Source organism: Entelurus aequoreus, linkage group LG09 (genome assembly GCF_033978785.1).
Source record: "Entelurus aequoreus isolate RoL-2023_Sb linkage group LG09, RoL_Eaeq_v1.1, whole genome shotgun sequence".
In the NCBI taxonomy this organism is placed as follows: domain Eukaryota; kingdom Metazoa; phylum Chordata; class Actinopteri; order Syngnathiformes; family Syngnathidae; genus Entelurus; species Entelurus aequoreus.
The window spans coordinates 30383423-30410464 of record NC_084739.1 but is presented as its reverse complement, the minus strand read 5'-3'; the positions used below and the strand labels follow the sequence as shown (position 1 = coordinate 30410464).

The 27042-nt window shown below is 38.8% G+C and overlaps 1 protein-coding gene across 5 annotated transcripts in view; it reads right to left on the bottom strand.

Moving 5' to 3' along the window:
* LOC133657336 (disrupted in schizophrenia 1 protein-like) overlaps positions 1-27042 on the bottom strand; it is a 189672-nt gene that overhangs the window by 83787 nt on the left and 78843 nt on the right. For 3 of the 5 annotated variants that reach the window (XM_062058538.1, XM_062058537.1, XM_062058541.1), the window contains exons 9-13: positions 23636-23801; positions 22285-22366; positions 17835-18067; positions 7760-7814; positions 1852-1954 (exon numbers count right to left, since the gene is read on the bottom strand). In XM_062058538.1, the coding sequence (XP_061914522.1) occupies positions 1852-1954; positions 7760-7814; positions 17835-18067; positions 22285-22366; positions 23636-23801 (639 nt within the window). The remainder of the gene's footprint in view (positions 1-1851; positions 1955-7759; positions 7815-17834; positions 18068-22284; positions 22367-23635; positions 23802-27042) is intronic. The other 2 variants (XM_062058539.1, XM_062058540.1) reach the window with 1 other exon arrangement.

Sequence of the window (27042 nt, the reverse complement as noted above, 5' to 3'; positions counted from 1 at the left end):
TATATATATATATATATATATATATATATATATATATATATATATATACATATATATATATATATTATATATACACATATACATATATATATTTATATAATATATATACACATATAAATTATATGGGTAGATATTTGCTCTAAAAAGGGTATTTCAACAAGTAAACAGTACAGTAGGTAGTTGATGTTGATATATGTAATGCACATAAGGGTATTCTAGTCAGATGCGCGTGTGTAAATATGCGATGTGTAAATATCAAAATATTACGTACGTCGAATCACTTTTTGTCAGGCAATATTACATTTAATGACAATTTTACATAAATGAATACATCCAAACACGTTGTACATATGTATTATTTGCAGGAAGAAATAACAGTTATAATTGTGTGTGTATCTTCCAAGCAAGAAAGAAGTTTGATCACATCAACATGGGACTAACTGACACACTCCGCTTCGCTGCAGATCCGCAAGCCACGCCCACCCCCCACAGCCACAGAAGAGGAAAACTGTCCTTTCCCGGGCATGATAACGTCTTAAATAATGTCAAACACGTAGCGTTACAATAACCAGGAAGATAAAGTGTTTGTCTCACACCTACTAATCAAGCATTCACATTTTGCCACAACACAGATGGGGGAAAGTCCTAATTGGAAATACAGCCATATTAACTCCTAAACTGCCATTTTAACACACACCAAACCATCAGCACGCATCCAATGCTTTCTCGTGGCCACGAGAAAGTTTCTCGTGCGCACGAGAAAGTTTCTCGTGGCCACGAGAAAGTTTCTCGTTTCTCGTGGCCACGAGATACATGTCTAAAAAAAAAAAAATTCCCATGTCCCTTTAGGGGCTCCGTAGGAAGTAGACTTATATCAACTTATATATATCAATATGATATTGATACATATACATGTATTAATAAATTTACAAATACAAATGTGATATACAAATAAATAAATAATTTGTATAAATAAACGCGTATTTGTAAATATATTTTTGAGATTTGAATAGAAATATGCTTGATTTTGTATTTGTATTTGTATTGAATTTGCATATGTGGATCGCTTTTTTGCTTTCGTGTCGATGAGACAGTCCTCCCACAAACCAGATGCACAAATAAATGTGACCTACACACTCCCCTGAACAACGAGCAGAGGGCACTGCAGCCAGAGCTGTCTCGGTCACAGAGCATTATATGCAAAATGTTCTCTGCACAAAAACAATCCACGTCTTTACAGAGAGAACGCACAACGGGCCTGAGCTAGCTAACGTTAGCGTTGTATTAGCTAATGCTAATTTATCCAGTTAATCTGAAAGACCGTGCTAGCTGCTTATTTTATTGTATCAATGCCGTTTTATGACCTTGTCCCGATGTAGATACTGATCTCTTATCAGGCTGCAGTGCCCTCTGCGGGTTGTTCAGGGGAGTGTGTAGGTCACATTTATTTGTGCATCTGGTTTGTGGGAGGAATGTCTCATAGACACAAAAGCAATAAACCGATCCACAGATGCGAATTCAATACAAATACAAATACAAAATCAAGCATATTTATATTAAAATCTCAAAAATATATTTACAAATACACAATTATTTATACAAATTCTTGATTTATTTGTATGTCACATTTGTATTTGTATTTGTATATTTATTAATATATGCATATGTATTTATATCATATTGATATGTATAAGTTGATGTGAGACAATTCTACTTCCATAGGAACATGCCTATTTGTAATACAAATTTGGGTAAACATTTTTGATTTAATGACTTCCCGCCTTTCACGGGCAGTTGACTTTTGATGTTTCACTGTAAAATAAGAACACAGAAGATGTAATGTGGAATCACCTGAGATGGCAGCCAGTTTGGCTTCATGCAGAGCTAAGAGCTGTGTTTCAACCTCACTGACTTTCCTCCTCAGACTGCTGCCCAGCTTCTGACTCATGACCACCTAGAGACAGAAAAGGCAAGGTGAAAAGCGAGAGGAGATGCCCCGCGAGGGTGAGCAGTATCACTAAACGGCACATGGATGCAGAATGCATGGCTCATTTACAGCTCTCTTTTCATTTTTTAATTCTTTCGCAAATAATTATTTGCCTGCTTCTGCACAGCCCGTGCAAAAGGCTGATGTTTTACATGTCTCTAACCTTTAAAAAGACAAAGACTTCTCCTGCTTTCATGTGGACGCGTGAAAATGTGAAATCTCCATAAAAGACGCCATTAGAATGTCAGTGAAGAAAAAGGCAGTGAATGTCAGGGTCCTGATGGGGATGCATCACCTCAGCTCTTGCAGGAGCTGATGGCTACTGATAAAGCCTGTCTGGCCCACATCTGCCCTTTCAACTTCTGTTTTCATACGCCGTATTCACTTTGAAGGACAGCCAGATACAATTCCCGTGACGCACCTCTCATCTTTTGAGGAACTATATTCACTGCTCAAAAAGATGCGAAGCTGGATTCGCTGTCATGTTTTCTTTTTGAGCCTGACACAGGATTGTGCAACACTTTAAAAAGGTTGTCAAATAAGTTTTTAAAATAGGTAGCACATCTCTGGGTGGGGAAGTCTTCTTCACACAGAAATAGAAAAATCTGTCAGGGTTGCATAATTCTATTTAAAGCATTACATGGACTGGAATCTGCTTGAAGGAATTGTATGACACTTGGGATTTCCCAACATCAAAAGTAAAATGCTTTTGAATAACTAATTAATCGTTTATGTTTATTCCTTTTCACATGGTCAATAACAGACTTTTCATTTGTAGGTCACAAAATACAGTTTTGGTAAAAGGCTTTCTTTGGGGACGTTAAAAATGTCTTCTAAGGTGCAGCTGCAATACCACCAACCATTTTAATGACAAGTTTGTCAAAAGTACAGTGACAATCAAATGTTCTTTATAGAGCTCTCCACCCCCGTTTCGCCTTCAATCTTTTGCTTTTCTGCACTTTGAGTGTATAGACCAATCACCAGGCAGTAGAAAATTCTAACCTATGAAAAGCATCCTGGGAAGAATGCAAGGTGACTCTCAAAGTCAAAAGCAATGCTCAAATAGTAGATAAATATGTGATAAGAAATAACATCCACAAACAGTAAATGTGGCAAGGATTGATTGATCATGTGGTAAACCAAAAATCTTGTAGCAATGCAACAACTTTGCCTTGGTTGTTTGGACTGTGTTTTAATCTTTAAATAATCAGTAGAAGTTCAAAAACTAATTTAAAAGAAATATGCTGCAAATGCCACAAACTCTCAAAAACAAATGCATGAGAGAAAAGCTGCAACTCTGCCAGGAGGTTGGGCAAGAAACTTAACAGACATCAGTCTTTAAAAACATAATATTTTACAGTACTATATAGAGCAGGGGTGTCAAACATACGGCCCACGGGCCGGATCAGGCCCGCGAACAGGTTTTATCCGGCCCGCAAGATGAGTTTGCTGAGTATAAAAATGAACCAAAATTTTGGAATGAAAGAAACTGCTGTTCTAACTTTGTCCAGTAGATGTCGCAATAGCAATTCTTTGTATCTTTGTAGATTATGCTACATATGTAAAGCAATAAAATAAACCACATGACATTAGTGCACCAGTTGAGGAAAATGAGCAAACTACATAAGTAACATTCTGTAATTTGAGTTTGACATATTTTTATCTTAATAGATCCTATATATCAGAATCAGAATCAGAATAGTTTTTATTACCATTGTTTGAGAACGGGTTCACAAACTAGGAATTTTTCCTGGTGCAATCGTGCAACATAAAACACATAACACAGAATAGGAATAAAAATGAGCTGCTATCAGAGCTTGTTATTGTTCATGAGTCTGATGGCCGAGGGGAAAAAACTATTTAACATACACTACCGTTCAAAAGTTTGGGGTCACATTGAAATGTCCTTATTTTTGAAGGAAAAGCACTGTACTTTTCAATGAAGATAACTTTAAACTAGTCTTAACTTTAAAGAAATACACTCTATACATTGCTAATGTGGTAAATGACTATTCTAGCTGCAAATGTCTGGTTTTTGGTGCAATATCTACATAGGTGTATAGAGGCCCATTTCCAGCAACTATCACTCCAGTGTTCTAATGGTACAATGTGTTTGCTCATTGGCTCAGAAGGCTAATTGATGATTAGAAAAGCCTTGTGCAATCATGTTCACACATCTGAAAACAGTTTAGCTCGTTACAGAAGCTACAAAACTGACCTTCCTTTGAGCAGATTGAGTTTCTGGAGCATCACATTTGTGGGGTCAATTAAACGCTCAAAATGGCCAGAAAAAGAGAACTTTCATCTGAAACTCGACAGTCTATTCTTGGTCTTAGAAATGAAGGCTATTCCACAAAATTGTTTGGGTGACCCCAAACCTTTGAACGGTAGTGTATATATATCACATAATTTATTCAGAAAGTATAAGTAACGACAAACAAAGATAGAATACTATCAACCGCAACATGTAAGTGTAAAAAACCCCAACAACATTATGATGTGTACATTTTCAGAATATGCTTGTTCTATTTTTAAACAAAGAAAACAATCTGAAGTTGTCTTTATTTTTAAGTCATCGTGTCGTGACTTTACCAGTCCGGCCCACTTGGGAGTAGATTTTTCTCTATGTGGCCCCCGATCTAAAATGAGTTTGACACCTCTGATATAGAGAAACAAATTTTTATGGCCAAGTGTTTAACAAAGACATAAAAAACATGTACCTTAATCCTGCCAACTTGTATTACCTTAGCTAGCTTCCGTTTTGTTCCTTGAAGTTGCAGCATTATTTAAGTGTGTGTTTTGGTATTTGGAGTATTTATTTCGCATTTATTTGATTGCACACTTTCTAATTTGCAGTATTATCCCCTTGCATTTGTTTTAGGATGTTTGCGTGTAGGCCTATTTGTATTTGAAAAATGTCTGTTTTTGGAGAATTTGAATGTTGATGCGTGTTTGCCCCTGTCAACCTGTATCATTCTTATCTAATGAGTTCCAGTAACAAACCAAGGGCTTGATCTGCTACGATCCAAATAAGTGCTAAATAGCGTGTGCAAACTATAACATTTTGTGTACTATTAGTTGGCAGGTTTGCTGCAATCTACTAAGACTGCATGTACAATTGATAACAAGTGCAAAAGTGGTGCAGTTAAGGTTTTTGCGTTTATAGAGACACTCATTTTCCTCCCCCTTTATGGCATCATATGGGCCAACTTGTGGTGTTTTGTCATGTTGTTGACATGCAACACACAAATATAATATGTACCACCTTTTCTAGGCTATATTGAAGCGCAATCTAGACAACATAACATCATTTTGGCATGCTTAAGGTGCGTTTTGGGTGGCACTAAGCTGTTGTGATGATGTGTCTGGATCATTCTATACGCAAGAAAATGCATAACATATTTTAAAACATTTTTTTCAGATAGGTGATATTAAAACGAACGCTATAAAAAAACGCCAGTAGACACCAAAACAGATCAATTTAATTTGTTGTAATCAGCCCCTTAAAGGGGAACTGCACTTGTTTTGGAATGTTGCCTATCATTCACCATCATTCAAAGCCCTCTAAAACAACTTCAATACCCACCATCATTGTTTTATATACACACTGCAAGTATATATATAATGTAATAACAAACAGGTTCTTAACAATATGTAATATGTACAATATTTACAGGTATTTTAAGCATTACCGGAACTTATTTCTTCATCGCATTTATTTCCGTACCCATAGCAACGTACTTCCAATTTGCGGCAAAAAATGTTTGTTCTTACTTCGAGAAAAAAATGCTTATGTGTTCTAATCATGCAGGCAGACTTGGTAACAGACAACGAAGATGGCTATTTTTGGACAAATTAGGATTTATAACCTTATCTTTTTGAACCTGAAAATGCGGAGGATGAACTGCTGCTTATAGAAGCGAGCACGAAGAGAGAGTGAAACATTGAAGCAGACGGAAGCCGACAGAGTGAGGTCGGCGTGACTTGATGCTGCAAATGTAGAACTTGAAGCCAAGCTGTTATGACTTAATGGAGTGCTTAACCAAAATAAACCGAAACGTTCCCGGCCAACTGGACCAAACGCACAACTGTCCATCGAGTGAGTCACTATAATATTGATCAGCATACATGCAGTGCGTCATGATTTTTATACAACTACTGTACATATGCTTTCGAGCTAACGGTGTACAAACCAAACATGAAATGTGGGCTAATACTTTACAGATAATGTAATATGATTGTTCGTGTTTTTTAGTCAGTAAAGATTGGTGTCTTATCGCAGCAGTTCTTAACCTTTTTATCCTTGGGACACAACTTTTCCACTAGAGAAGGGCCCAGGCACCATTCAGATATTAACACTGAAATAGCAATCTTACTCTTGGATTTATTCGTACACAATAATTATATCCAATCTACTTACGGTTTAACTGGATAACCCTTGTCAAATGATAGGAGATCATGTGTTAATCACAAAGATTATTATCAAGTCTTAGTTTAGACTGTTTACAAAAATAAGTACTAATCAAATACACTGCAAAACAAGGGACGTTTAAATGCAATTACGCAGTTCTAAAATAAAATTAAAACAAAGCAAAATGAATAATAAAATTGAAGTGCAAAAGAAAATACAGCTTCACCACTTTGTTCATAAGTTTTGCGCTTAAACCTCTCGATGACTTCTTCTGTTTGATTGAGATTGTCATTAATGACAAGTGGTGAAAAAGTGCATTACAACTGAGTACTGCTGCGACTCATGACCACAGCTAAGAAACAGATATTTTTTAGAAGGCCCTCATGGCCCAACAATGGGCCGCGGCCCTATAGACCTATCACATTGTGTTGTGCCTTATAAACTCAAAAGCGATTCAGCTGCTAACGCTGTAGCTAGCTTACCCCTTGCCGTAGATAGCTTAACGCTAATGCCGGAGCATGCCATCGCAAGGCGATGTGTTACTACGATAGAAAAATAGTTCCTCAGTGTTCGCTTTTACAATAACAATGTCGCTACAACTTGGTTAATATACAGGACAGCCGGAAGACAGAGTTTCTCACCCTATCTCTAATAGTCAGTGAATAAATAGTGTGTTAATGTGTTAATATCGTGTCAGTCTCCAAAAGAAGGAAACCAACCGAGAAAGAAAAACAGGGTTTTTAAGGTGAGATAAATACAAAAGTACATAAAAACATGCAAAGTATTAACTTATTGTGCCCTTCCCTAATGTTTTTACTTGACTGTATCTAAAATAATATTTACATAATTCAGCATGCCTTAAAAAGTTTGCTGGTTCAGCACAGTCTACGTTGGTTTGTCCATAACAATATTGCAGATGCATGTTCATTTCTCATGACACTTTCTCTTGTATATCTTTAGGGTCCACCTGCCTCCATAACAGCCACTTCAAGCAACATTTTTGGTCTAAAAATGATACAGACAAACCAACAACCACAGTCGATACTTTGACTAAAAAGTTAGAAAAATAGTGTTTTGCATAACAAGGAAGAGGCTGTACTGTAGCAGCGTCTTGCATTATTTACCAGGATACATTCAACTCTCCTGCTGATTCTGACCCTTCCAAAACAACAGTGCAGAGTTCACAGTCTCATCAAATAGAAATAAGCACATGAATATAAACACTGACATTTAGCATGCAGATGTAGCAAGCAGACGCTGATACACAGCACATACTTTCAATTTGATCTCACGACTTATTAGAAATCTATACACATTCACTCTGAAATCCTGATTTTTACAAATAAAAAATGGTCCCTTACTTTGGCTGTAGCTTCCTTGATGGATAGAGTCAATGCCTGCTCTTGTTCTAGGAGTCTACAAAAGGAAATAGACAGGTTACTGTGCAAAAGTATACTGCATAGTTGGCCATTTCTTTTTGTTTTTTTATTCATCTCCAAATGTAGAAGTCAACACCCCAGTTTAGTCTGGAATGCTCTCAGCGGGATATTAAATTCTGACTCATGACAAGAATTTGGTCCCTCTTTAAAGGCCTACTGAAATGATTTTTTTTATTATTTAAACGGGGATAGCAGATCCATTCTATGTGTCATACTTGATCATTTCACGATATTGCCATAATTTTGCTGAAAGGATTTAGTAGAGAACATCGACGATAAAGTTGCAACTTTTGGTCGCTGATAAAAAAAGCCTTGCCTGTACCGGAAGTAGCGTGACGTCAACAGTTGAAAGGCTCCTCACATTTCCCCATTGTTTTCAATGCAGCTAGAGCGATTCGGACCGAGAAAGCGACATTACCCCATTCATTTGAGCGAGGATGAAAGATTTGTGGATGAGGAACGTTAGAGTGAAGGACTAGAATGCAGTGCAAGACATATCTTTTTTCGCTCTGACCGTAACTTAGGTACAAGCTGGCTCATTGGATTCCACACTCTCTCCTTTTTCTATTGTGGATCACGGATTTGTATTTTAAACCACCTCGGATACTATATCCTTTTGAAAATGAGAGTCGAGAACGCGAAATGGACATTCACAGTGACTTTTATCTCCAAGACAATGCATCGGCGAAACACTTTAGCTACGGAGCTAACGTGATAGCATCGGGCTTAACTGCATATAGAAACAAAAGAAATAAACCCCTGACTGGAAGGATAGACAGAAAATCAACAATACTATTAAACCATGGACCTGTAACTACACGGTTAATGCTTTCCAGCCTGGCGAAGGTTAACAATGCTGTTGCTAACGGCGCCATTGAAGCTAACTTAGCAACCGGACCTCACAGAGCTATGCTAAAAACATTAGCTATCCACCTATGCCAGCCAGCCCTCATCTGCTCATCAACACCCGTGCTCACCTGCGTTCCAGCAATCGACGGTGCGACGAAGGACTTCACCCGATCACAGATGTGGTCGGTGGCCCGGATACGGAGGAAGTTAAGGTGAGTTCGGCGGCTAGCGCGTCTGCTATCCATCTCTCAGTCCTCCTGGTTGGTTGTGTTGCTGTAGTCCGCCGCTAATACACCGATCCCACCTACAACTTTCTTCTTTGCAGTCTTCATTGTTCATTAAACAAATTGCAAAAGATTCACCAACACAGATGTCCAGAATACTGTGGAATTTTGAGATGAAACAGAGTTTTTTGTATAGGATTCAATGTGTCTGCATACTTCCCGTTTCAACGAATGACGTCACGCGCATACGTCATCATACATAGACATTTTCAACCGGAAGTTTAGCGGGAAATTTAAAATTGCACTTTATAAATTAATCCGGCCGTATTGGCGTGTGTTGCAATGTTAAGATTTCATCATTGATATATAAACTATCAGACTGCGTGGTCGGTAGTAGTGGGTTTCAGTAGGCCTTTAAGGTCATCATAAATGTTTTACCAAGCAGTTATCGCTGTACACACTTGAGTTTTACATTCTTCTGCCATGAATAGTATACAACAGTTATTCTCAAACTTTGGTACGTGTACCACTATGGAGAGATTTCCAATTGAGAGATTCAACATGCTGTTGACTGTCTTCTACATTGACTTGTTTGGTTCTGCAGCTTGTCCCTACCGGATCAACCACTTGAACAAACTGCCTGAAATACGTTACCAGAAATATTTAAAGTCATTCCGTGCTGCAAATGGGTTGTTTGCACAAAATGTTTAAATCATCTTAAAAATGATGATGAATTATTCTGCTTTATAATGTGTTAATTTTGACAGGCCTACGTTGAATGCTATAGCAAAGTGTATTTGAGTACATGGCCAAAAATTGCTATTGATTTGACATATCAAGCACATACAAATCCATTAAATCTTACTATGTTTTTACTCCATGCGTTCATAATACACTTTTCTATAGTGACAAATAGAGGTGGGCTATGTCAACTAACCTATTAGATAAGTGTGTGAATCATTGAATAATTTTAACAATATGATGTCATTACTACTGGGCAGCACGGTGGAACAGGGGTTAGTGCATGTGCCTCACAATACGAAGGCCCTGAGTAGTCCTGAGTTCAATCCCGGGCTCGGGATCTTTCTGTGTGGAGTTTATATGTTCTCCCTGTGACTGCGTGGGTTCCCTCCGGGTACTCCGGCTTCCTCCCACCTCCAAAAACATGCACCTGGGGATAGGTTGATTGGCAACACTAAATTGGCCCTAGTGTGTGAATGTGAGTGTGAATGTTGTCTGTCTATCTGTGTTGGCCCTGCGATGAGCTGGCGACTTGTCCAGGGTGTACCCCGCCTTCCGCCCGAATGCAGCTGAGATAGGCTCCAGCACCCCCCGCGACTCCAAAAGGGACAGGCGGTAGAATTTGGATGGATGGATGAATGTTATTACTGGGTGTAAACCAGTGAAGTCATATTATTTGGTGGTAGAGAAAGTGGAAAATGGAGTATGCAATCGATAAAAAAGGACATCATCAGTTAGTTGGACCATATTGCAAAAAAACAAGAAAGTTAAACCTTGTTTGAATGTGTCAGACCACCGAGCTTACAAATTTTATGGGCGCAAAATCCCCAAATCAATTCATCTTGATGGGGGCGGCAGAGGGTAAATGGGTGACCTGCTCTTTTTTCCATAAATGCAAAACTGCAACACAATCATATTGCTGACCGAAAGCAAACCACACCAAGATTTGCAACTGAATAACCAATCTGAGGTCGGAAATTTCAATCAGTGGTGAGTATAAATGCATTCCGGTGGATGTGGCAGTATGTCAAATATCAAATTACGCCACTGATGGTGGGTCACGCCACCGGGATGGTGAGAAGTACAATTTACACGTCTGTCGAACAAGTGGCAAGACAGAGAGGCATCCCAGAGTGCTCTCCTGTGAGCTATTACCATCAGAATGCAAGGTAATAATTTGCATCTGGGAGAAAAACATTAAAATTCAAATCAGTTTCAAGCACGTGTGAGAGAAGAGAGGATCTTGGAGATGTAAAGAATATTGGCACTGTTTATCCTTTCCACATCTGAAATTATATATCTAACATCAGGGCTCGAATTTAACCATGGCAACCGCAGCAACTGCCGCGACCGCCCTCTTCATTTGCCGCCATGCCCTAAAAAATTGACCAACATCGGCGGCACAAACATGCCGTGACCGCCCTTGACTTTTTATTTGTTAATGGACAAGGAATGTAACAGTAAACGGTATAATGTTAATTCACGATAAAATTAGTAACACCGTCTAATTTTTTAATAACAGAAAAAACGCCATTTATTAATGCATTTTAGGCAACAGGAAGTCAGGAGCATTCACACTAGTGTCGTTTGGCTTGATAATCATGGCGTACACACGACACAGACTTTGCTCCAGAAATTTTCCTTTGGAGTTAAAGGAGCCAAGAGTTTTTCCCTCGCTTCCCGCCATGCGTTTAAGAGCGCACTGGTGTGTTTAGATGGAGACAGGTGTGGACAATAATGGAGACAGACGCACTTGTCCCCACACTAAAAATATACAGCTAAGGAGAAAACTATTTGATGTTTCTTTTATTGTCTCAATACAGTGTCCATCAGCTGCTGTATCAGTGTTCAAATAACATCAATACTAGCTCAAATGTTTTGTCATCTCATCCAATTGAACGCAGGCTGTGAAGTTTGTGTAATCGATGTGTGAGGTGTCACTCCTGTTTATGTTTGCTGGACAAACTGTTGTACTGATAGGAGGCGTTGTTTATTTGACTTTATCTTCATTAGCCAAACTGCTTTGTGTTTTATTTTGATATCAAAAAGTAAACACCAGGTGTTTTTTACATTACTTGTTCTTTTCATGTCACAAGTTACTTCAAAAACCATTCATGTAACATAGCACGCTGTTAATGTGATATTGTGTGTAGTTAATTCTTATACGACCTATTTCTGCTCAAACTCTTAATGGATCTGTCCCGATAAAGCATCTACAGTTATGTTCATAATAATAGCAGTGTGTTTAAAAAGGTGAGTAAACCTCAAAATTCTTCAAATAAATTGTATTTAAATGAACACAAATGCATTGGGGAGACTGCACATTCTATTTCAAAGCCAGAAAATTGGAAAAAAGTAATTTAAATTGACAATATTTTACAGAAAGTCAAGAAATATAAAACAAAAAAATAGCAGTGTTGGCATCTTTCTTTACAAAACTCAAATGTACTGTATAAACTAAGAAAGGCTTGCAGATTCAACTTTTCTTAGAATTATTAACTATAATTTAGTTGCATAACCACGGTTTCTGCTTCACATCTGTGGCACATGGAGTCGACAGGTATTGCAGCCCAGGACAATTGTACTACATTCCACAATTCCTCTGCATTTTTTGGTTTTGCTTCATGAACAGCATTCTTTATGTCAGCCCACAAGTTTTCAATGGGATTAAGGTTCGGGGATTGTGCTGGCCACTCCATTACTTGAATTCTGTTTGTCTGGAACCATGATTTTACTCGCTTGCTGGTGTGTTTGGGGTCATTGTCTTGTTGAAACACCCATTTCAAGGGCATTTCCTCTTCAGCATACAACAACATGTCTTCTTCCAGTATTCTGATGTACATCGGGGCGGTATAGCTCGGTTGGTAGAGCGGCCGTGCCAGCAACTTGAGGGTTGCAGGTTCGATCCCCGCTTCCGCCATCCTAGTCACTGCCGTTGTGTCCTTGGGCAAGACACTTTACCCACCTGCTCCCAGTGCCACCCACACTGGTTTGAATGTAACTTAGATATTGGGTTTCACTATGTAAAGCGCTTTGAGTCACTTGAGAAAAAGCGCTATATAAATGTAATTCACTTCACTTCACTTCACTCAAACTGATCCATGATCCCTGGTATGCGATGAATAGGACCAACACCACAGTACGAGAAACATCCCCATATCATGATGCTTGCACCACCATGCTTCACCGTCTTCACCGTGTACTATGGCTTGAATTCAGAGTTTGCAGGACGTCTGACAAACTGTCTGTGGCCCTTAGACCCAAAAAGAACAATCTTACTCTCATCAGTCCTCAAATATTACGCCATTTCTTTTAAGGTCAGTCAATGTGTTCTTTGGCAAATTGTAACCGCTTCAGCACACGTCTTTTTTTTAACAATGGGACTTTGCGGGGGCTTCTTGCTGGTAGTTTGGCTTCACATAGACGTGGTCTGATTGTAACAGTACTCACAGGCCATCTTAGATCTTCTTTGATCCTCCTGGAGCTGATCATTGGCTGAGTCTTTGCCATTTTGGTTATTCTCCGATCCATCCAATAGTCGATTTTCTATTTCTGCCTCGCCTTTTTGGTTTTGGCTTACATTTTAAAGCGTTTGATATCATTTTAGCTGAACAGTCTATCATTTTCTGCACTTCTTTACAGGATTTCCCCTCTTTTATTAAATTCTTAATCAAAGAACGCTCTTCTTCTGAACAGTGTCTTCAACGACCCATTTTACTCTGTTTTTCCAAGGACAAATGCACAGCCAGCATATGCAGCGTCAGTTGCCTTGATCCTAAAATAAGGGCCACTTGTTTAACATATTTTTTTACACATAATCAATGATGGAACGCAGCACTGCTATTTTTTTGAACACGCCCCTTTCAGTAAATGATTCAGTTTCACAGAATCAGCAGCATGCACGTCATGCCTGTTGGGTCTGTTGGTTTTCTATACCTTTACTAAACCTTCTAGAAACGTACTTGCAGTGTAGAAGTTGAAATTCTACCAAAAACAGTGGTTTATCTTGCTAGTGATGTGGGACTGCTATTATTTTGAACACAACTGTACATGTACATATAAATGTACATAACTTAAATAAATTATTTCTAAAAAAACTCCCTCTATCAAAATGTAAAAATAAAGATAAAGGCATGATGTAATGACAAAAAGCTGACAAGTTGATATTATTAAAGAATTTTAAAAAACTAATATTTGTCTTTAGATATATGGATAACATTTATCTATAGTCTTTTTATTAGACATTACAAATTACATGATGCTATTACATTCACACCAATGTTCCCTCTAATTTTTCATGTGTGTGAGCAAACGCAAAAACTCCCTGAGCATTCAGTGGAGCCCATGTGAGCAACATCAGACGTGCACACTGTGGCTACACCAGCAGCACACCTGTCCCAAACCTGACTAAATAACAAGTTCAATCTCCATCCATCCATCCATTTTCTACCGCTTGTCCCTTTCGGGGTCGCCGGAGCCTATCTCAGCTGCATTTGGGCGGAAGGCGGGGTACACCCTGGACAAGTCCCCAGCTCATCGCAGGGCCAACACAGATAGAAAGACAACATTCTCTTATTATTATAATCAAATGACAGCAGTAATTTCCATGAGATTATTTTCTAATATAAGTGTTTAAGCCCATTTACAATGACAATAACAAAAAATATTGTTTTTCATGAACTGTGTACTTGTATTGTTTGTCTGGGTGGAGGTCCTGCTTTGGAAATAGTTTGTACCCCTTTCAGACATTGCATTTAGTTCCCATTAAAACATTCACATGTTGCACAATGAGATGTAAGCAGGGGATCATGTGTACATTCCTTCAACTTCCTGTTTGTAAAAAATATATTTTTATTAGTATTTATTTAATATACTAACAGCATTTCATGATTAATATTTATGAATTAAGATTCCTAATAAATGACACTAGAATAAGCACACATTTGATTGGTAAATCATAGTGTAACGACCTGGAATGACACTTTATGTGTGGTGTTAGAGTTGTCCGACTTTTTGTGTGGCTGTAAACGCATCACTGGCTAAGTGCCATATGTGCATGTGTTGGCGCAAGTGAGAAAGAGGGAGCGGCTACTGTTGATATAACAAAGTTGCTTTTGGTCTGGTTTGTACTGCAGAAAATGACCACTTTTGCTAGATATATTTTTTTTTACTAATGTTTTGGTGATGTGTTTATGGCCGACAATAAAGAGTTTTGCTCAGTAAAGTGATGGATGGAATTTATGTCCTTAAAGTGTCTCGACAGACGTTACAATATTTGAACAATGATGACGAAAACTGTTTTCTCTGTCGTGTCCGTGTGTCGAAAATTGTTATGCGCTTATTTTTTTATTTGATTTTGTGCGTGGCAAAGATTTGCCGTGCGCAGAGGACGCTTGAGCAGTGCGCAATTGCACAGGCGCGCACCTTAGAGGGAACGTTGGTTCACACCCCAACACTGCTTTACCTAACAATCAGTAATCATGATTTCAATAATGATAACAATAATCTTAATTATTACTTTGGCCATAATTGGCAGGCGTAGATCTCATACATGAACACTATTTTTAAGTATATGGACAAAAAATGCAATTACATCCTTTGGCCATCAGGTGCCATCTTTCAACATTATTTTATATAGATATATACAGTCGTGGTCAAAAGTTTACATACACTTGTAAAGAACATAATGTCATGACTGTCTTGAGTTTCCAATAATTTCTACAACTCTTATTTTTTTGTGATAGAGTGATTGGAGCACATACTTGTTTGTCACAAAAAACATTGAAGTTTGATTCTTTTATGAATTTATTATGGGTCTACTAAAAATGTGACCAAATATTTGGTTACATGTCCTTTGGCAAGTTTCACTGCAATAAGGCGCTTTTGGTAGCCATCCACAAGCTTCTGGCAAGCTTCTGGTTGAATTTTTGACCACTCCTCTTGACAAAATTGGTGCAGTTCAGCTAAATGTTTTGGTTTTCTGACATGGACTTGTTTCTTCAGCATTGTCCACACGTTTAAGTCAGGACTTTGGGAAGGCCATTCTAAAACCTTAATTCTAGCCTGATTTAACCATTCCTTTACCACTTTTGACGTGTGTTTGGGGTCATTGTCCTGTTGGAAGACCCAACCTCCGGGCTGATGATTTTAGGTTGTCCTGAAGAATTTGGAGGTAATCCTCCTTTTTCATTGTCCCATTTAATCTCTGTAAAGCACCAGTTCCATTGGCAGCAAAACAGGCCCAGAGCATAATACTACCACCACCATGCTTGATGGTAGGCATGGTGTTCCTGAGATTAAAGGCCTCACCTTTTCTCCTCCAAACATATTGCTGACATCACATGGATGAAGATAAGACCTTCTGGAGGAAAGTTCTGTGGTCAGATGAAACAAAAATTTAGCTGTTTGGCCACAATACCCAGCAATATGTTTGGAGGAGAAAAGGTGAGGCCTTTAATCCCAGGAACACCATACCTACCGTCAAGCATGGTGGTGGTAGTATTATGCTCTGGGCCTGTTTTGCTGCCGATGGAACTGGTGCTTTACAGAGAGTAAATGGGACAGTGAAAAAAGAGGATGTGGGGAGGCGTGGCCGGCAGACCGACAGCGAGGCGGGGCATGCCGGGACCGACTCCGAAGATGGCGGCGAGGAGGCGTGGCCGGCGGACCAGCGGCGCCGTAATGAATGTCAGGTGTGTGGATCGCCCACCTGGGCACAATTATATAATATCCTCCACGACGAGGCAGAAGAAGCAGAGGCGAAACGAACACGTGCAGAGCGAGAGTGACGGAGACGGAGAGCGAGAGACAGATGAAGACGCGGTGCTGAAAAGCAAGCGGAAGAGTGAGCAGGTGAAGCCAGAGCTGAAAAGCAACCCGGCGAAAGAAGACGCAGATTTATTGAAATAATAAAGAAAAGTCACAACCTGCTTGACGTTATGTCCCTATTTGGTGGTCAGTGGAACCCGGATGGTGAGAGACTGTCACAGAGGATTACCTCCAAATTCTTCAGGACAACCTAAAATCATCAGCCCGGATGTTGGGTCTTGGGCGCAATTGGGTGTTCCAACAGGACAATGACCCCAAACACACGTCAAAAATGTTAAAGGAATGGCTAAATCAGGCTAGAATTAAGGTTTTAGAATGGCCTTCCCAAAGTCCTGACTTAAACGTGTGGACAATGCTGAAGAAACAAGTCCATGTCAGAAAACCAACACATTTAGCTGAACTGTGCTAATTTTGTCAAGAAGAGTGGTCAAAAATTCAACCAGAAGCTTGCCAGAAGCTTGTGGATGGCTACCAAAAGTGCCTTATTGCAGTGAAACTTGCCAATGGACATGTAACCAAATATTAACATTGATTTGAGGCCTATAATATGCAATGAGCAGGACGGTGTTTAGCACATATGCCTCACATATAGGTTCATTAGAACATCTCTGTATGGCTTTCTAAAAACATGCATGTTAAGTTCATGAGAGAATCTAAATTGTCCATAGGCGTGAATGGTTAGTGGCCTCTTGCCTCAAGTTAGCTGGGAGAGGTTCCAGCTCACACATGATCTTAATGAGCGCTAGCGGTAAAGAAAATTGACGGATTGAACATTTATTGTATGTTAGACATATCATAAATGTGTCCTTAACACATGTCTGTCATCATTTGGTACACATGTCCATTCAAATAAAGCAAAGTATAAAAAGTATGTATTTTCAAAGCATTCGTATATGAAAAGTCTAATGTTATGGCGGGATGATAAGTGTAAAAGTTAAAACCATGCAGGTTCACTTGCCTGTGGTTCAATTATGACCTCATTGCTTCAGACAAGTCAATTATAAAACACTCTTGGACCGGTGTAAAGATGTTTCATTTTCTTTGTACTATAAACTGTATGTGACATAATATGTAAGACCTCCTGGCTGCTGAGACAGGTCACCGCCAGAGACAGCTCTCTTGCACCTTCACCGGGTGGCTCATAGTACTGCAGGACTTTTAGCAACTACTTTCCAGCTTTTAACATCACTTGTCTTCACTGACACGAATGTTCTCAAAAATGTCTTGGGAAGTGGATAAACAACAGTTTTATTATTTTCACCCATGCTTATTTAATTCTAATGAAACATCAGACACCCTGTCATGTGTTTAAATGTGCATATTTTCATATCCCAAATCCTTGAATAGACGCTGACCTGAGCATTGAGGGCGGAGGAGAGACGGCTATTTGTGTGCGGTTCTCAGAAGTCACAAGATCCTGAAGGGTTTGGTTCATGTCTCGGAGCTGAGCAACGGTGCAGCTCCTCAGCACAGAGCCCTCCAGCTCTTCAGCCTCCATCTGCTGCTCCTCCCGCTGGATCTGTTGCTCCAGACATCGACTGCGATCCTTTAGCTCCGTCAGCCTCTGCTGCAGCTCTTTTGTTTCGTCCTGCATCACAACATCATGTACGGAACTTCACTAAATTGCAGATTGATTTCATTTATTTTCTACTTTATCTAGGTTGGGGTGAGCTGGACCTTATACCAGCAGCAGTGGCGGGACAAATCAGAGCCAGGCCAGGAGCCAGGCACATGACCAGGCCCTTTAAACTCTGTGCTATTGCTGGGTTGCAAACACCTGATCTAGAGGCACTTCCGGGTTTCAGGCGATGGTCTAGAGTCCCATTAGGCTACTGTTTATTTACCTGCCTCAGTGAAATATTTGGCCGTATTTTGAAAGGTTGAGAGGCAAATATACAAGCGATATGCAAAATGCAACAAAATGTTGTTCTTATCTATACTGTAAAGTTCAAATTTGAATGACAATAAAGGAAGTAAGTCTAAGTCTAAGATCATGAAAAAATATTTAAAATGGGATGAAGTGGATTTAAACACTTATAAAAAATATATTTTTTAAAGATTTAAACAATTCATCATCACCGAGATGTTACTGCTCGCCTCGACCTCACTTCCTTTGACACTTATAAGGATTTTAGGAAGAAAAGATTGGAGGCACATCATGTATTTAGATCTGGCGGGGTCTACAAATTAAGCATTTAACCGTGAAAGACAAAGTTGGATTTATTCGTGCATCGCTATGTGCTGTATTTGATTGACATAAGGAATGCCGGGCTGCTAATGAGAAAAATTATAATTGTGTTTGCAATTGATTTTTGCAACTAATGTTAGTCTCATCTACAATTAATGTCTGCAGTTGTTTTTATGGTGTGAAGTTCATATTTTGTCTCATTATTTAGCTATAAAAGACCCTGTTGTTCAGCATGAATCTTTGCCAGCGATATCAAGATTCTGTTGAGCCTACAACATATTTCTTCATCTAGTTTATTAATACTATTAAGGATATTTTCTTGATGCTAACAAATATCACCAAAGACGCTATAATGGGGTCATCCATGTCGAATAAAGCACTTGGCTTGCCTGCACATCAACAACAGCTAAGCTTATATTTTCCGTTATGAAAATCGACAACGAAAATAGAGTGGATTGGACCAACAATTATAAAATTTACTGCTAGGAATTTGCACAACCAGGTCTTTGTAGTTATATTTAGGCATAGCAACCACAAAAGAACAGAAACTAATGCGATCTATTGTCCTTTCTTTACATTTAGTTCTGCTGTCTTAAACACTACTAATATAGTAGAGAAACACAGAAATCAAATGTTCAAAAAAACATTTTACAAAGTAATAATTGCAGACACAACCATGGTCCGATTGTATTCCACAAAACGATGAAAGAGATATTTTTAAGAGCCAGTTCCATCGATACACTTTATGAACGACTTATTTTAGGACTCTATGAAAGCTCTTTTCTATCTCTCTATTTGAAAGACTCTAACACCCAAGAACAGAACAGCAATACAACATCTTCTGCTCAAACTCTACACTCACTCTCACTTGTTTTCAGGGCCGGCCCGTGGCATAGGCCGTATAGGCAAATGCTAAGGGCGCCGCCCATCAGGGGGCGCCACGCCAGTGCCACAAATGTTGGAGAAAAAAAAGAGAAAAAAAAAAGTTGGTACTATTATTTCTAAATACATAAAATAATCCCACGTTGATTAAAATGCAAAGTAAAGCCTATTTAATAGAAATATTATTTGTTACACCATTACGCCCCCCCCCCCCCCCCCGCACGGTGCGCCCCCTCCCTTCCCGTATCATTCATGACTCTTTTTGGACGTCACCACATCAAAAAATCAACACAAGATGTCAAAACGGCCAAAACTGTCAGGTGCCCAGGGAAGAAAAAAGAGAAAAGAAGAGGGGGAGAAACGAGAAAAAGACAGAGGTAGCAGGTAGGTAACGTTAGCCTACATTAAATTATTTGTCTGTTACAGAATGTGATAGTAACCTGGATTTTTAGCATTAAGCTAATGTTACATGATTCGGCAATTGCTAATCAATAAATAGCTAGTTCTGTTTTAACGTCGGGTTAATATTGTGGAGGGGGCTAAATTGTTATGGAAAATAATAATGTAACGTTAGGTAATTACAGTACTCCCTGGTGTACAGTAATTTGTAAGTCATTCTAGTTAATGCAATATTAAAAAGCACAAATAGAGAACTCTGTAGGATCCCCTTTTTTTGTAATATAGTTGTTAAAGTCATACTGGTTTGATATCTTGTTTTGTGCAGTGCCTTGTGCAGTGCCTTATTTATATTGTATTTTTAATTTATTTTATGCAACTTGTTGACACGTTTTATTTTGTGTTTATGTATGTAAAAAATATTGTATTTCATATATTCATTTTTTGTATTTATTTATTTATCCATATTTTTTTTTTATCTTGTTAACTATTCTGATTGTTAATTTGCTTTCTTTAAGTAAAAAAAAAGGTCAAAGACAAAGCTATTCGGTTTCTTGTGAGTATATACACTTCACTGCTGATGTGGGGGGACGCCACCTAAAATCTTGCCTAGGGCGCCAGATTGGTTAGGGCCAGGCCTGCTTGTTTTAATGCTACGCTCAAGCTGCTTGACCATCGTGTGAATTAAGTCGCAAAGAAGAAAAACAGACGTGACGTCATATGCAACCCAGCAATCAAGCGAAATAACCCAGGCTTTTTGCTCAGTAGTCAGCACGCTACCCTCTCATGCCAATACCTGTTTTATACACAGCCGATTAAGAGGCAGTGCACCACCGCTACACTTACTTTTTTCCTTTTCTTTTCGCTTTGCCGCTCCCCTTTTTATGTTTATAGGAGCTGCCACTCATGTTAACTTCGTAGTAAAAATGCTCACGTATCTTGTACCCTGTTGACAAGTGACTGATGACGTTGGTGGACGATTAATGAAGATTTTCCCCAAAAAACACTTACAATATTGTTGATCTACTTGTGAAAATGCACATTGCAAAGTGAAACGTGAGAGTGAAAATAAAGCCAGTTATACAGCACAACATTTTATAATTTTTTTGCATCTTCTAAATCACTGAAGTCAATCTTGTAAAGCGTTTCGCAACAATTACTCATCCTGACTAGGGCAACCTATAAGGCTACATCCAGCTCTTTTCTCGGTGGCGATTAGAATAAAACTGTTTGCATGATCTGAGCTCCTCTGGGTCCAAGCCGTGGGAGATACCGGTACTCAACGGTACAAATTTTCGGTACTTTTGTGTTAATAAATGTTGCATTGTTTAATAATAAATATATTTTTATATTTAACATTTAACAGTGAGCTGATAATGATAACTGTGCTGCCCAGTTGCTATACACTGTGTTCTTACATCCCACAAAGTGTTTATACTGTAAATAATTATTACACACCAGCTGTTTGATTGTAATGTGGATCATAGTTGTAGTTTTCATTACCAAATTTGGAGGGGTTGATATTGCCATGTAAATCTAATAATCTAGTATTCGGGAGCATGTACATGGCAAAACCAATATAAGCCAATGTAAATTAGCATCAAATTAGCACCTTTTAAAAAAGTGGAGCCTTATTTTACGTTTGAGCATTTTTATCAAACATTTTTGCTTTGATGGCATTCAAAAGCATAAAATTACCTAAAGACAGTTTGGTTGAGTCCTCTATATGTGCTGCTTAAGGGTTTGTTTCCCCGCTAAGGGTTTGAGACATGCAGTGCCAAATCTGCAACGGGATGTGACGTCACAACAATGCTTGATCAAAAGGTATAGAAATATGGCACTGTTAGATTTTACGGGAATTGCTACCCTTTAGTAGAATTCGGTCGGTACCTATTAAAGTACCTAATTCAGAACTCATCCATAGCCATGACACAGAAGAATAATACAGGTTTCAGAGACTGAACTTGAAATGCAACAAAATGGGTCCATGAAGAGCACAGTTGTTGGCACATCTGTAAGCTGTGAAGAGTACAAAAATAAGTGATTCATATTGTACCATTGATGTAAGAAATGCACAGATACGGTAGCTATATAGGTAGGTGCCCTGCCATGAATTCTGGGCCACATGAAGAAAAAAAACTGCAATTTCAAAATTCTGTTCTAATTGTGAATGGAATGGGGAATACACACAAACACTGCAGCAAACTGTACCATGGTGAGCTGAACTGTACTGTCAATGGAATCATATTCTCTGGAGTGATAGTATTAATAAATGGTTGAGACTTAAATCATAATAAAAAGTGCATTACTGTTTTTGATATATAAAGAGCTGAAGTTACCTCTACTGCCCGTTTCTCTTGGATGAGACGATCTCTACGGCTTGAATCCGACCGCTCCCCTGCATCAAGTTCTGCACTCGACCTGCCCACCAGCAACAAAACAATGTTACTACAATCACCTTCTCAATTAGGATTCCCTATTATTTAAAGCTTGGATTCTTAAAGGGGAACTGCAATTGGAATTTTGCCTATCGTTCACAATCATTATGAGAGACAAGAACACACGTCTTTTTTTTTTTTTAGGATTTTAAAGATGATTAAAAAAAACGCTTGCAAGATGCAGATAATAGAAGTCACTGTTGTAGCCTTCAAAGCCCACTAAAACAACTTCAAAACCCTCCATCAACGTTTTATATACACGCTGCAAATCTATTTATAATGTATAACAAACATGATCATAACAACATGTAATATGTGCAATATTACCGTATTTTGGTCATTTTATGCACTGCCGGAACTAATTATTCAGCGCATTTCCATAGCAGCGCACTTTCGACTTCCCGCAATAAATATGTTCCTACTCCCTAAATCTAACGCAAGTGTGTTTTCCATTCATTAGACTTTTTTGGACAAATGACGATTCGAAACCTTCTCTTTTTTAACTAAATATATGGAGGATGAACTACTGCTTATAGAAGCGAGCACGAATAAGAGGCTGAAACATTGGAGCAGATGAAAACCGAGAGAGTGCGACATGGTCACGCTGAAAATCTGAAACTTTTGAGCCAAACTATGCAGCAAAAAGAGCAGTTCTCCTTTTAGTGGACCGCTAATGACTTTTGCATATCTTAAACTTTTTATTTCATTCTCTTCGTCTGAACCAAAGATGACCTACATGCTGCGCTTTGACATGTTTTAGCTTTAATGTGACGTGTACACGTGTAAATACAGCATCTCTGATAGACAAGCAAAGCACGTAGCGATTGGGTTTAAGCTTTAGGCTTCGTTACAGGATGCATGCGGCAGAGACCCCAGTTCTTTTCCTTCCTGTCGTAGGAGCTGAGTTGCACAGCTCTCTTTATGTCTCGTTTCACAACATTTAATGGAGAAAAGAACAATGATCACAATTGTTTATTTACAACTTGACGGCTCCTCAAGCAACTGCTAGCGCTTGATAAATATCAACTGATCATGTGACCCCATTGAGATATGCATTACTTGAGCACATGACAGCATTGTTGTCTGGTGATAAAAGGCCACAGCTAAAATACTAAATGTTACCATTTTGTACACACTGGTAATTATATGAACCACACTTCTTTGGTTTTGATAAACCGTCATTACTGATGGTGTCACAATGTGCAGATGGAAGTGACGAATAGGTTTAACCCTACTGTTGAATCCTTCTTGCCTGACTGACCTGTGCTTACAGGTGTCTGTCCTCTGGAGGGCGCTCTGCACCACCTGTCTGAGCCTCTCCAGAAACAGGGCCACACTGGGCTGCCTAGAAGGTAAACCCAACTTCAGAGAGCCTCGTTCCCTGCACAGCTCCTCCAGCTTTTTCCCAAATCGCTCAGCTGTAAAGACAAACCAGTTTAAGCTCAAATATGACAGCCAGAAGGTAAATAAGGACGTGCATGCAAGAACAGTACATACTTTGAAGTCTACATTTGCTGAATCAAAGGGGCTGTTTTCAACAAGAACACCATCGGCTAGCTTATGTTACCATTAGTGGTTTAACAGAACATTTATATTTTTCACAATTACTAATTATATTGAATAAATATAACCTGTTGGCCTGAGGATTCAGGCTGTCACTCACTGCTGTCTCGTACACTCGTACATGCTGGGAGTACATGCACAAAAACAGTCCCAGAGAAGCAGCTAACAATTTGCGGTCATATTGGTGTTAGAATGTTAAATATAGCAGTTAGGGATGTGAGGATTACCGATATAATGATAAACTGGCGCTTATCACCGTTTGACATAAAAATTGTTGCGAAACCGTGAACAATTTACTACACTTTGTAAAACTCACAGCTTAGGATGTAATGATATGAACATTTTACATCACGGTTATCATTATTATCAGGGTATTGTTGCATGTGCTCAAGAAGTACTCATTCACACACTGAAAACTTTGAGTTTTTTAATAACTAAAATACTGTACATAAACACACAGTTAAAAAACATAAGTTTCTTATTCTTCACTAATAGTGTTTTAGTCTCAGTATTTTATCTGTTTTAAATAATGGTTTGTACTGTAGCACTTTAAATGTATTTAAATTAAAAGTGTGCAACAAATGAAATACTTTATTATGATTTACTGTTTCTGGCAGGCGTTGTGGCATCCTAATATATTCAGCGAAAAACACCTCCATCTCATAAGATAATGTTGTTTCTTAATGGGGAAATACAAACCCCGTTTCCATATGAGTTGGGAAATTGTGTTAGATGTAAATATAAACAGAATACAATGATTTGCAAATCATTTTCAACCCATATTCAGTTGAATATGCTACAAAGACAACATATTTGATGTTCAAACTGATAAAAAAAAAATGTTTTACAAATAATCATTAACTTTAGAATTTGATGCCAGCAACACGTGACAAAGAAGTTGGGAAAGGTGGCAATAAATACTGATAAAGTTGAGGAATGCCCATCAAACACTTATTTGGAACATCCCACAGGTGAACAGGCAAATTGGGAACAGGCAGGTGCCATGATTGGGTATAAAAGTAGATTCCATGAAATGCTCAGTCATTCACAAACAAGGATGGGGTGAGGGTCACCACTTTGTCAACAAATGCATGAGCAAATTGTTGAACAGTTTAAGATAAACCTTTCTCAACCAGCTATTGCAAGGAATTTAGGGATTTCACCATCTACGGTCCGTAATATCATCAAAGGGTTCAGAGAATCTGGAGAAATCACTGCACGTAAGCAGCTAAGCCCGTGACCTTCGATCCCTCAGGCTGTACTGCATCAACAAGCGACATCAGTGTGTAAAGGATATCACCACATGGGCTCAGGAACACTTCAGAAACCCACTGTCAGTAACTACAGTTGGTCGCTACATCTGTAAGTGCAAGTTAAAACTCTCCTACACAAGGCGAAAACCGTTTATCAACAACACCCAGAAACGCCGTCGGCTTCGCTGGGCCTGAGCTAAGATGGACTGATACAAAGTGGAAAAGTGTTCTGTGGTCTGACGAGTCCACATTTCAAATTGTTTTTGGAAACTGTGGACGTCGTGTCCTCCGGACCTAAGAGGAAAAGAACCATCCGGATTGTTATAGGCGCAAAGTGTAAAAGGCAGCATGTGTGATGGTATGGGGGTGTATTAGTACCCAAGGCATGGGTAACTTGTGAAGGCGCCATTAATGCTGAAAGGTACATACAGGTTTTGGAGCAACATATGTTGCCATCCAAGCAACGTTACCATAGACGCCCCTGCTTATTTCAGCAAGACGATGCCAAGCCACGTGTTACATCAACGTGGCTTCATAGTAAAAGAGTGCGGGTACTAGACTGGCCTGCCTGTAGTCCAGACCTGTCTCCCATTGAAAATGTGTGGCGCATTATGAAGCCTAAAATACCACAACAGAGACCCCCGGACTGTTGAACAACTTAAGCTGTACATCAAGCAAGAATGGGAAAAAATTCCACCTGAGAAGCTTAAAAAATGTGTCTCCTCAGTTCCCAAACGTTTACTGAGCGTTGTTAAAAGGAAAGGTGATGTAACATAACACAGTGGTGAACATGCCCTTTCCCAACTACTATGGCACGTGTTGCAGCCATGAAATTCTAAGTTAATTATTATTTGCAAAAAAAAAATGAAGTTTATGAGTTTGAACATCAAATATCTTGTCTTTGTAGTGCATTCAATTGAATATGGGTTGAAAAGGATTTGCAAATCATTGTATTCCGTTTATATTTACATCTAACACAATTTCCCAACTCATATGGAAACGGGGTTTGTATGTTAATGTCTCTTATTTTCATGTTCCCATTTAAGATAGCAAGCTTAACTCAGTCCGTGAGTTTCTCAAAGTGCAGTTATCAATCACAGTTTTTTTATGTCCGCCCTGAGATCGGTAGGTTGTGAGTTCAAACCCCGGCCGAGTCATACCAAAGACTATAAAAATGGGACCCATTACCTCCCTGCTTGGCACTCAGCATCAAGGGTTGGAATTGGGGGTTAAATCACCAAAAATGATTCCCGGGCGCGGCCACCGCTGCTGCCCACTGCTCCCCTCACCTCCCAGGGGGTGATCACAGGTGATGGGTCAAATGCAGAGAATAATTTCGCCACACCTAGTGTGTGTGACAATCATTGGTACTTTAACTTTAATTTTAATTTACAAAGGTAAATGCAGTTATCATTACATCTCTACTCACTGCGATACTCTTCACTTTCGAGTGTGCTAATTACATTAACGTTTTAAAAATAAAACTTTATTAAAATATTTCAGTGTGTGTCAGTTCTTTTCGATCACATTCAACAATACTGTTATAATATTGATAAACATGATAATTTTTGGTCACGACAGCCATGATATGAAATGTTCATATCGTTAAATCCCTAATAGCAGTTAATAATATGTATTTTTGAAGATGTTTCAAACCAATATCTTATGACCATACAGTATTTGTCAGAAATTAAATAAAAGTATTTTGGGTCTATGTACAGTACAGTATTACAGCAACCTGTCAGCCTGGATTTGAATCATTCTTTTGGATGTGACATATTTAACTGAAAATAGGCAGGCATATGGCAGAAATATAGCATTTAAAAATGTATAACTAATAGTA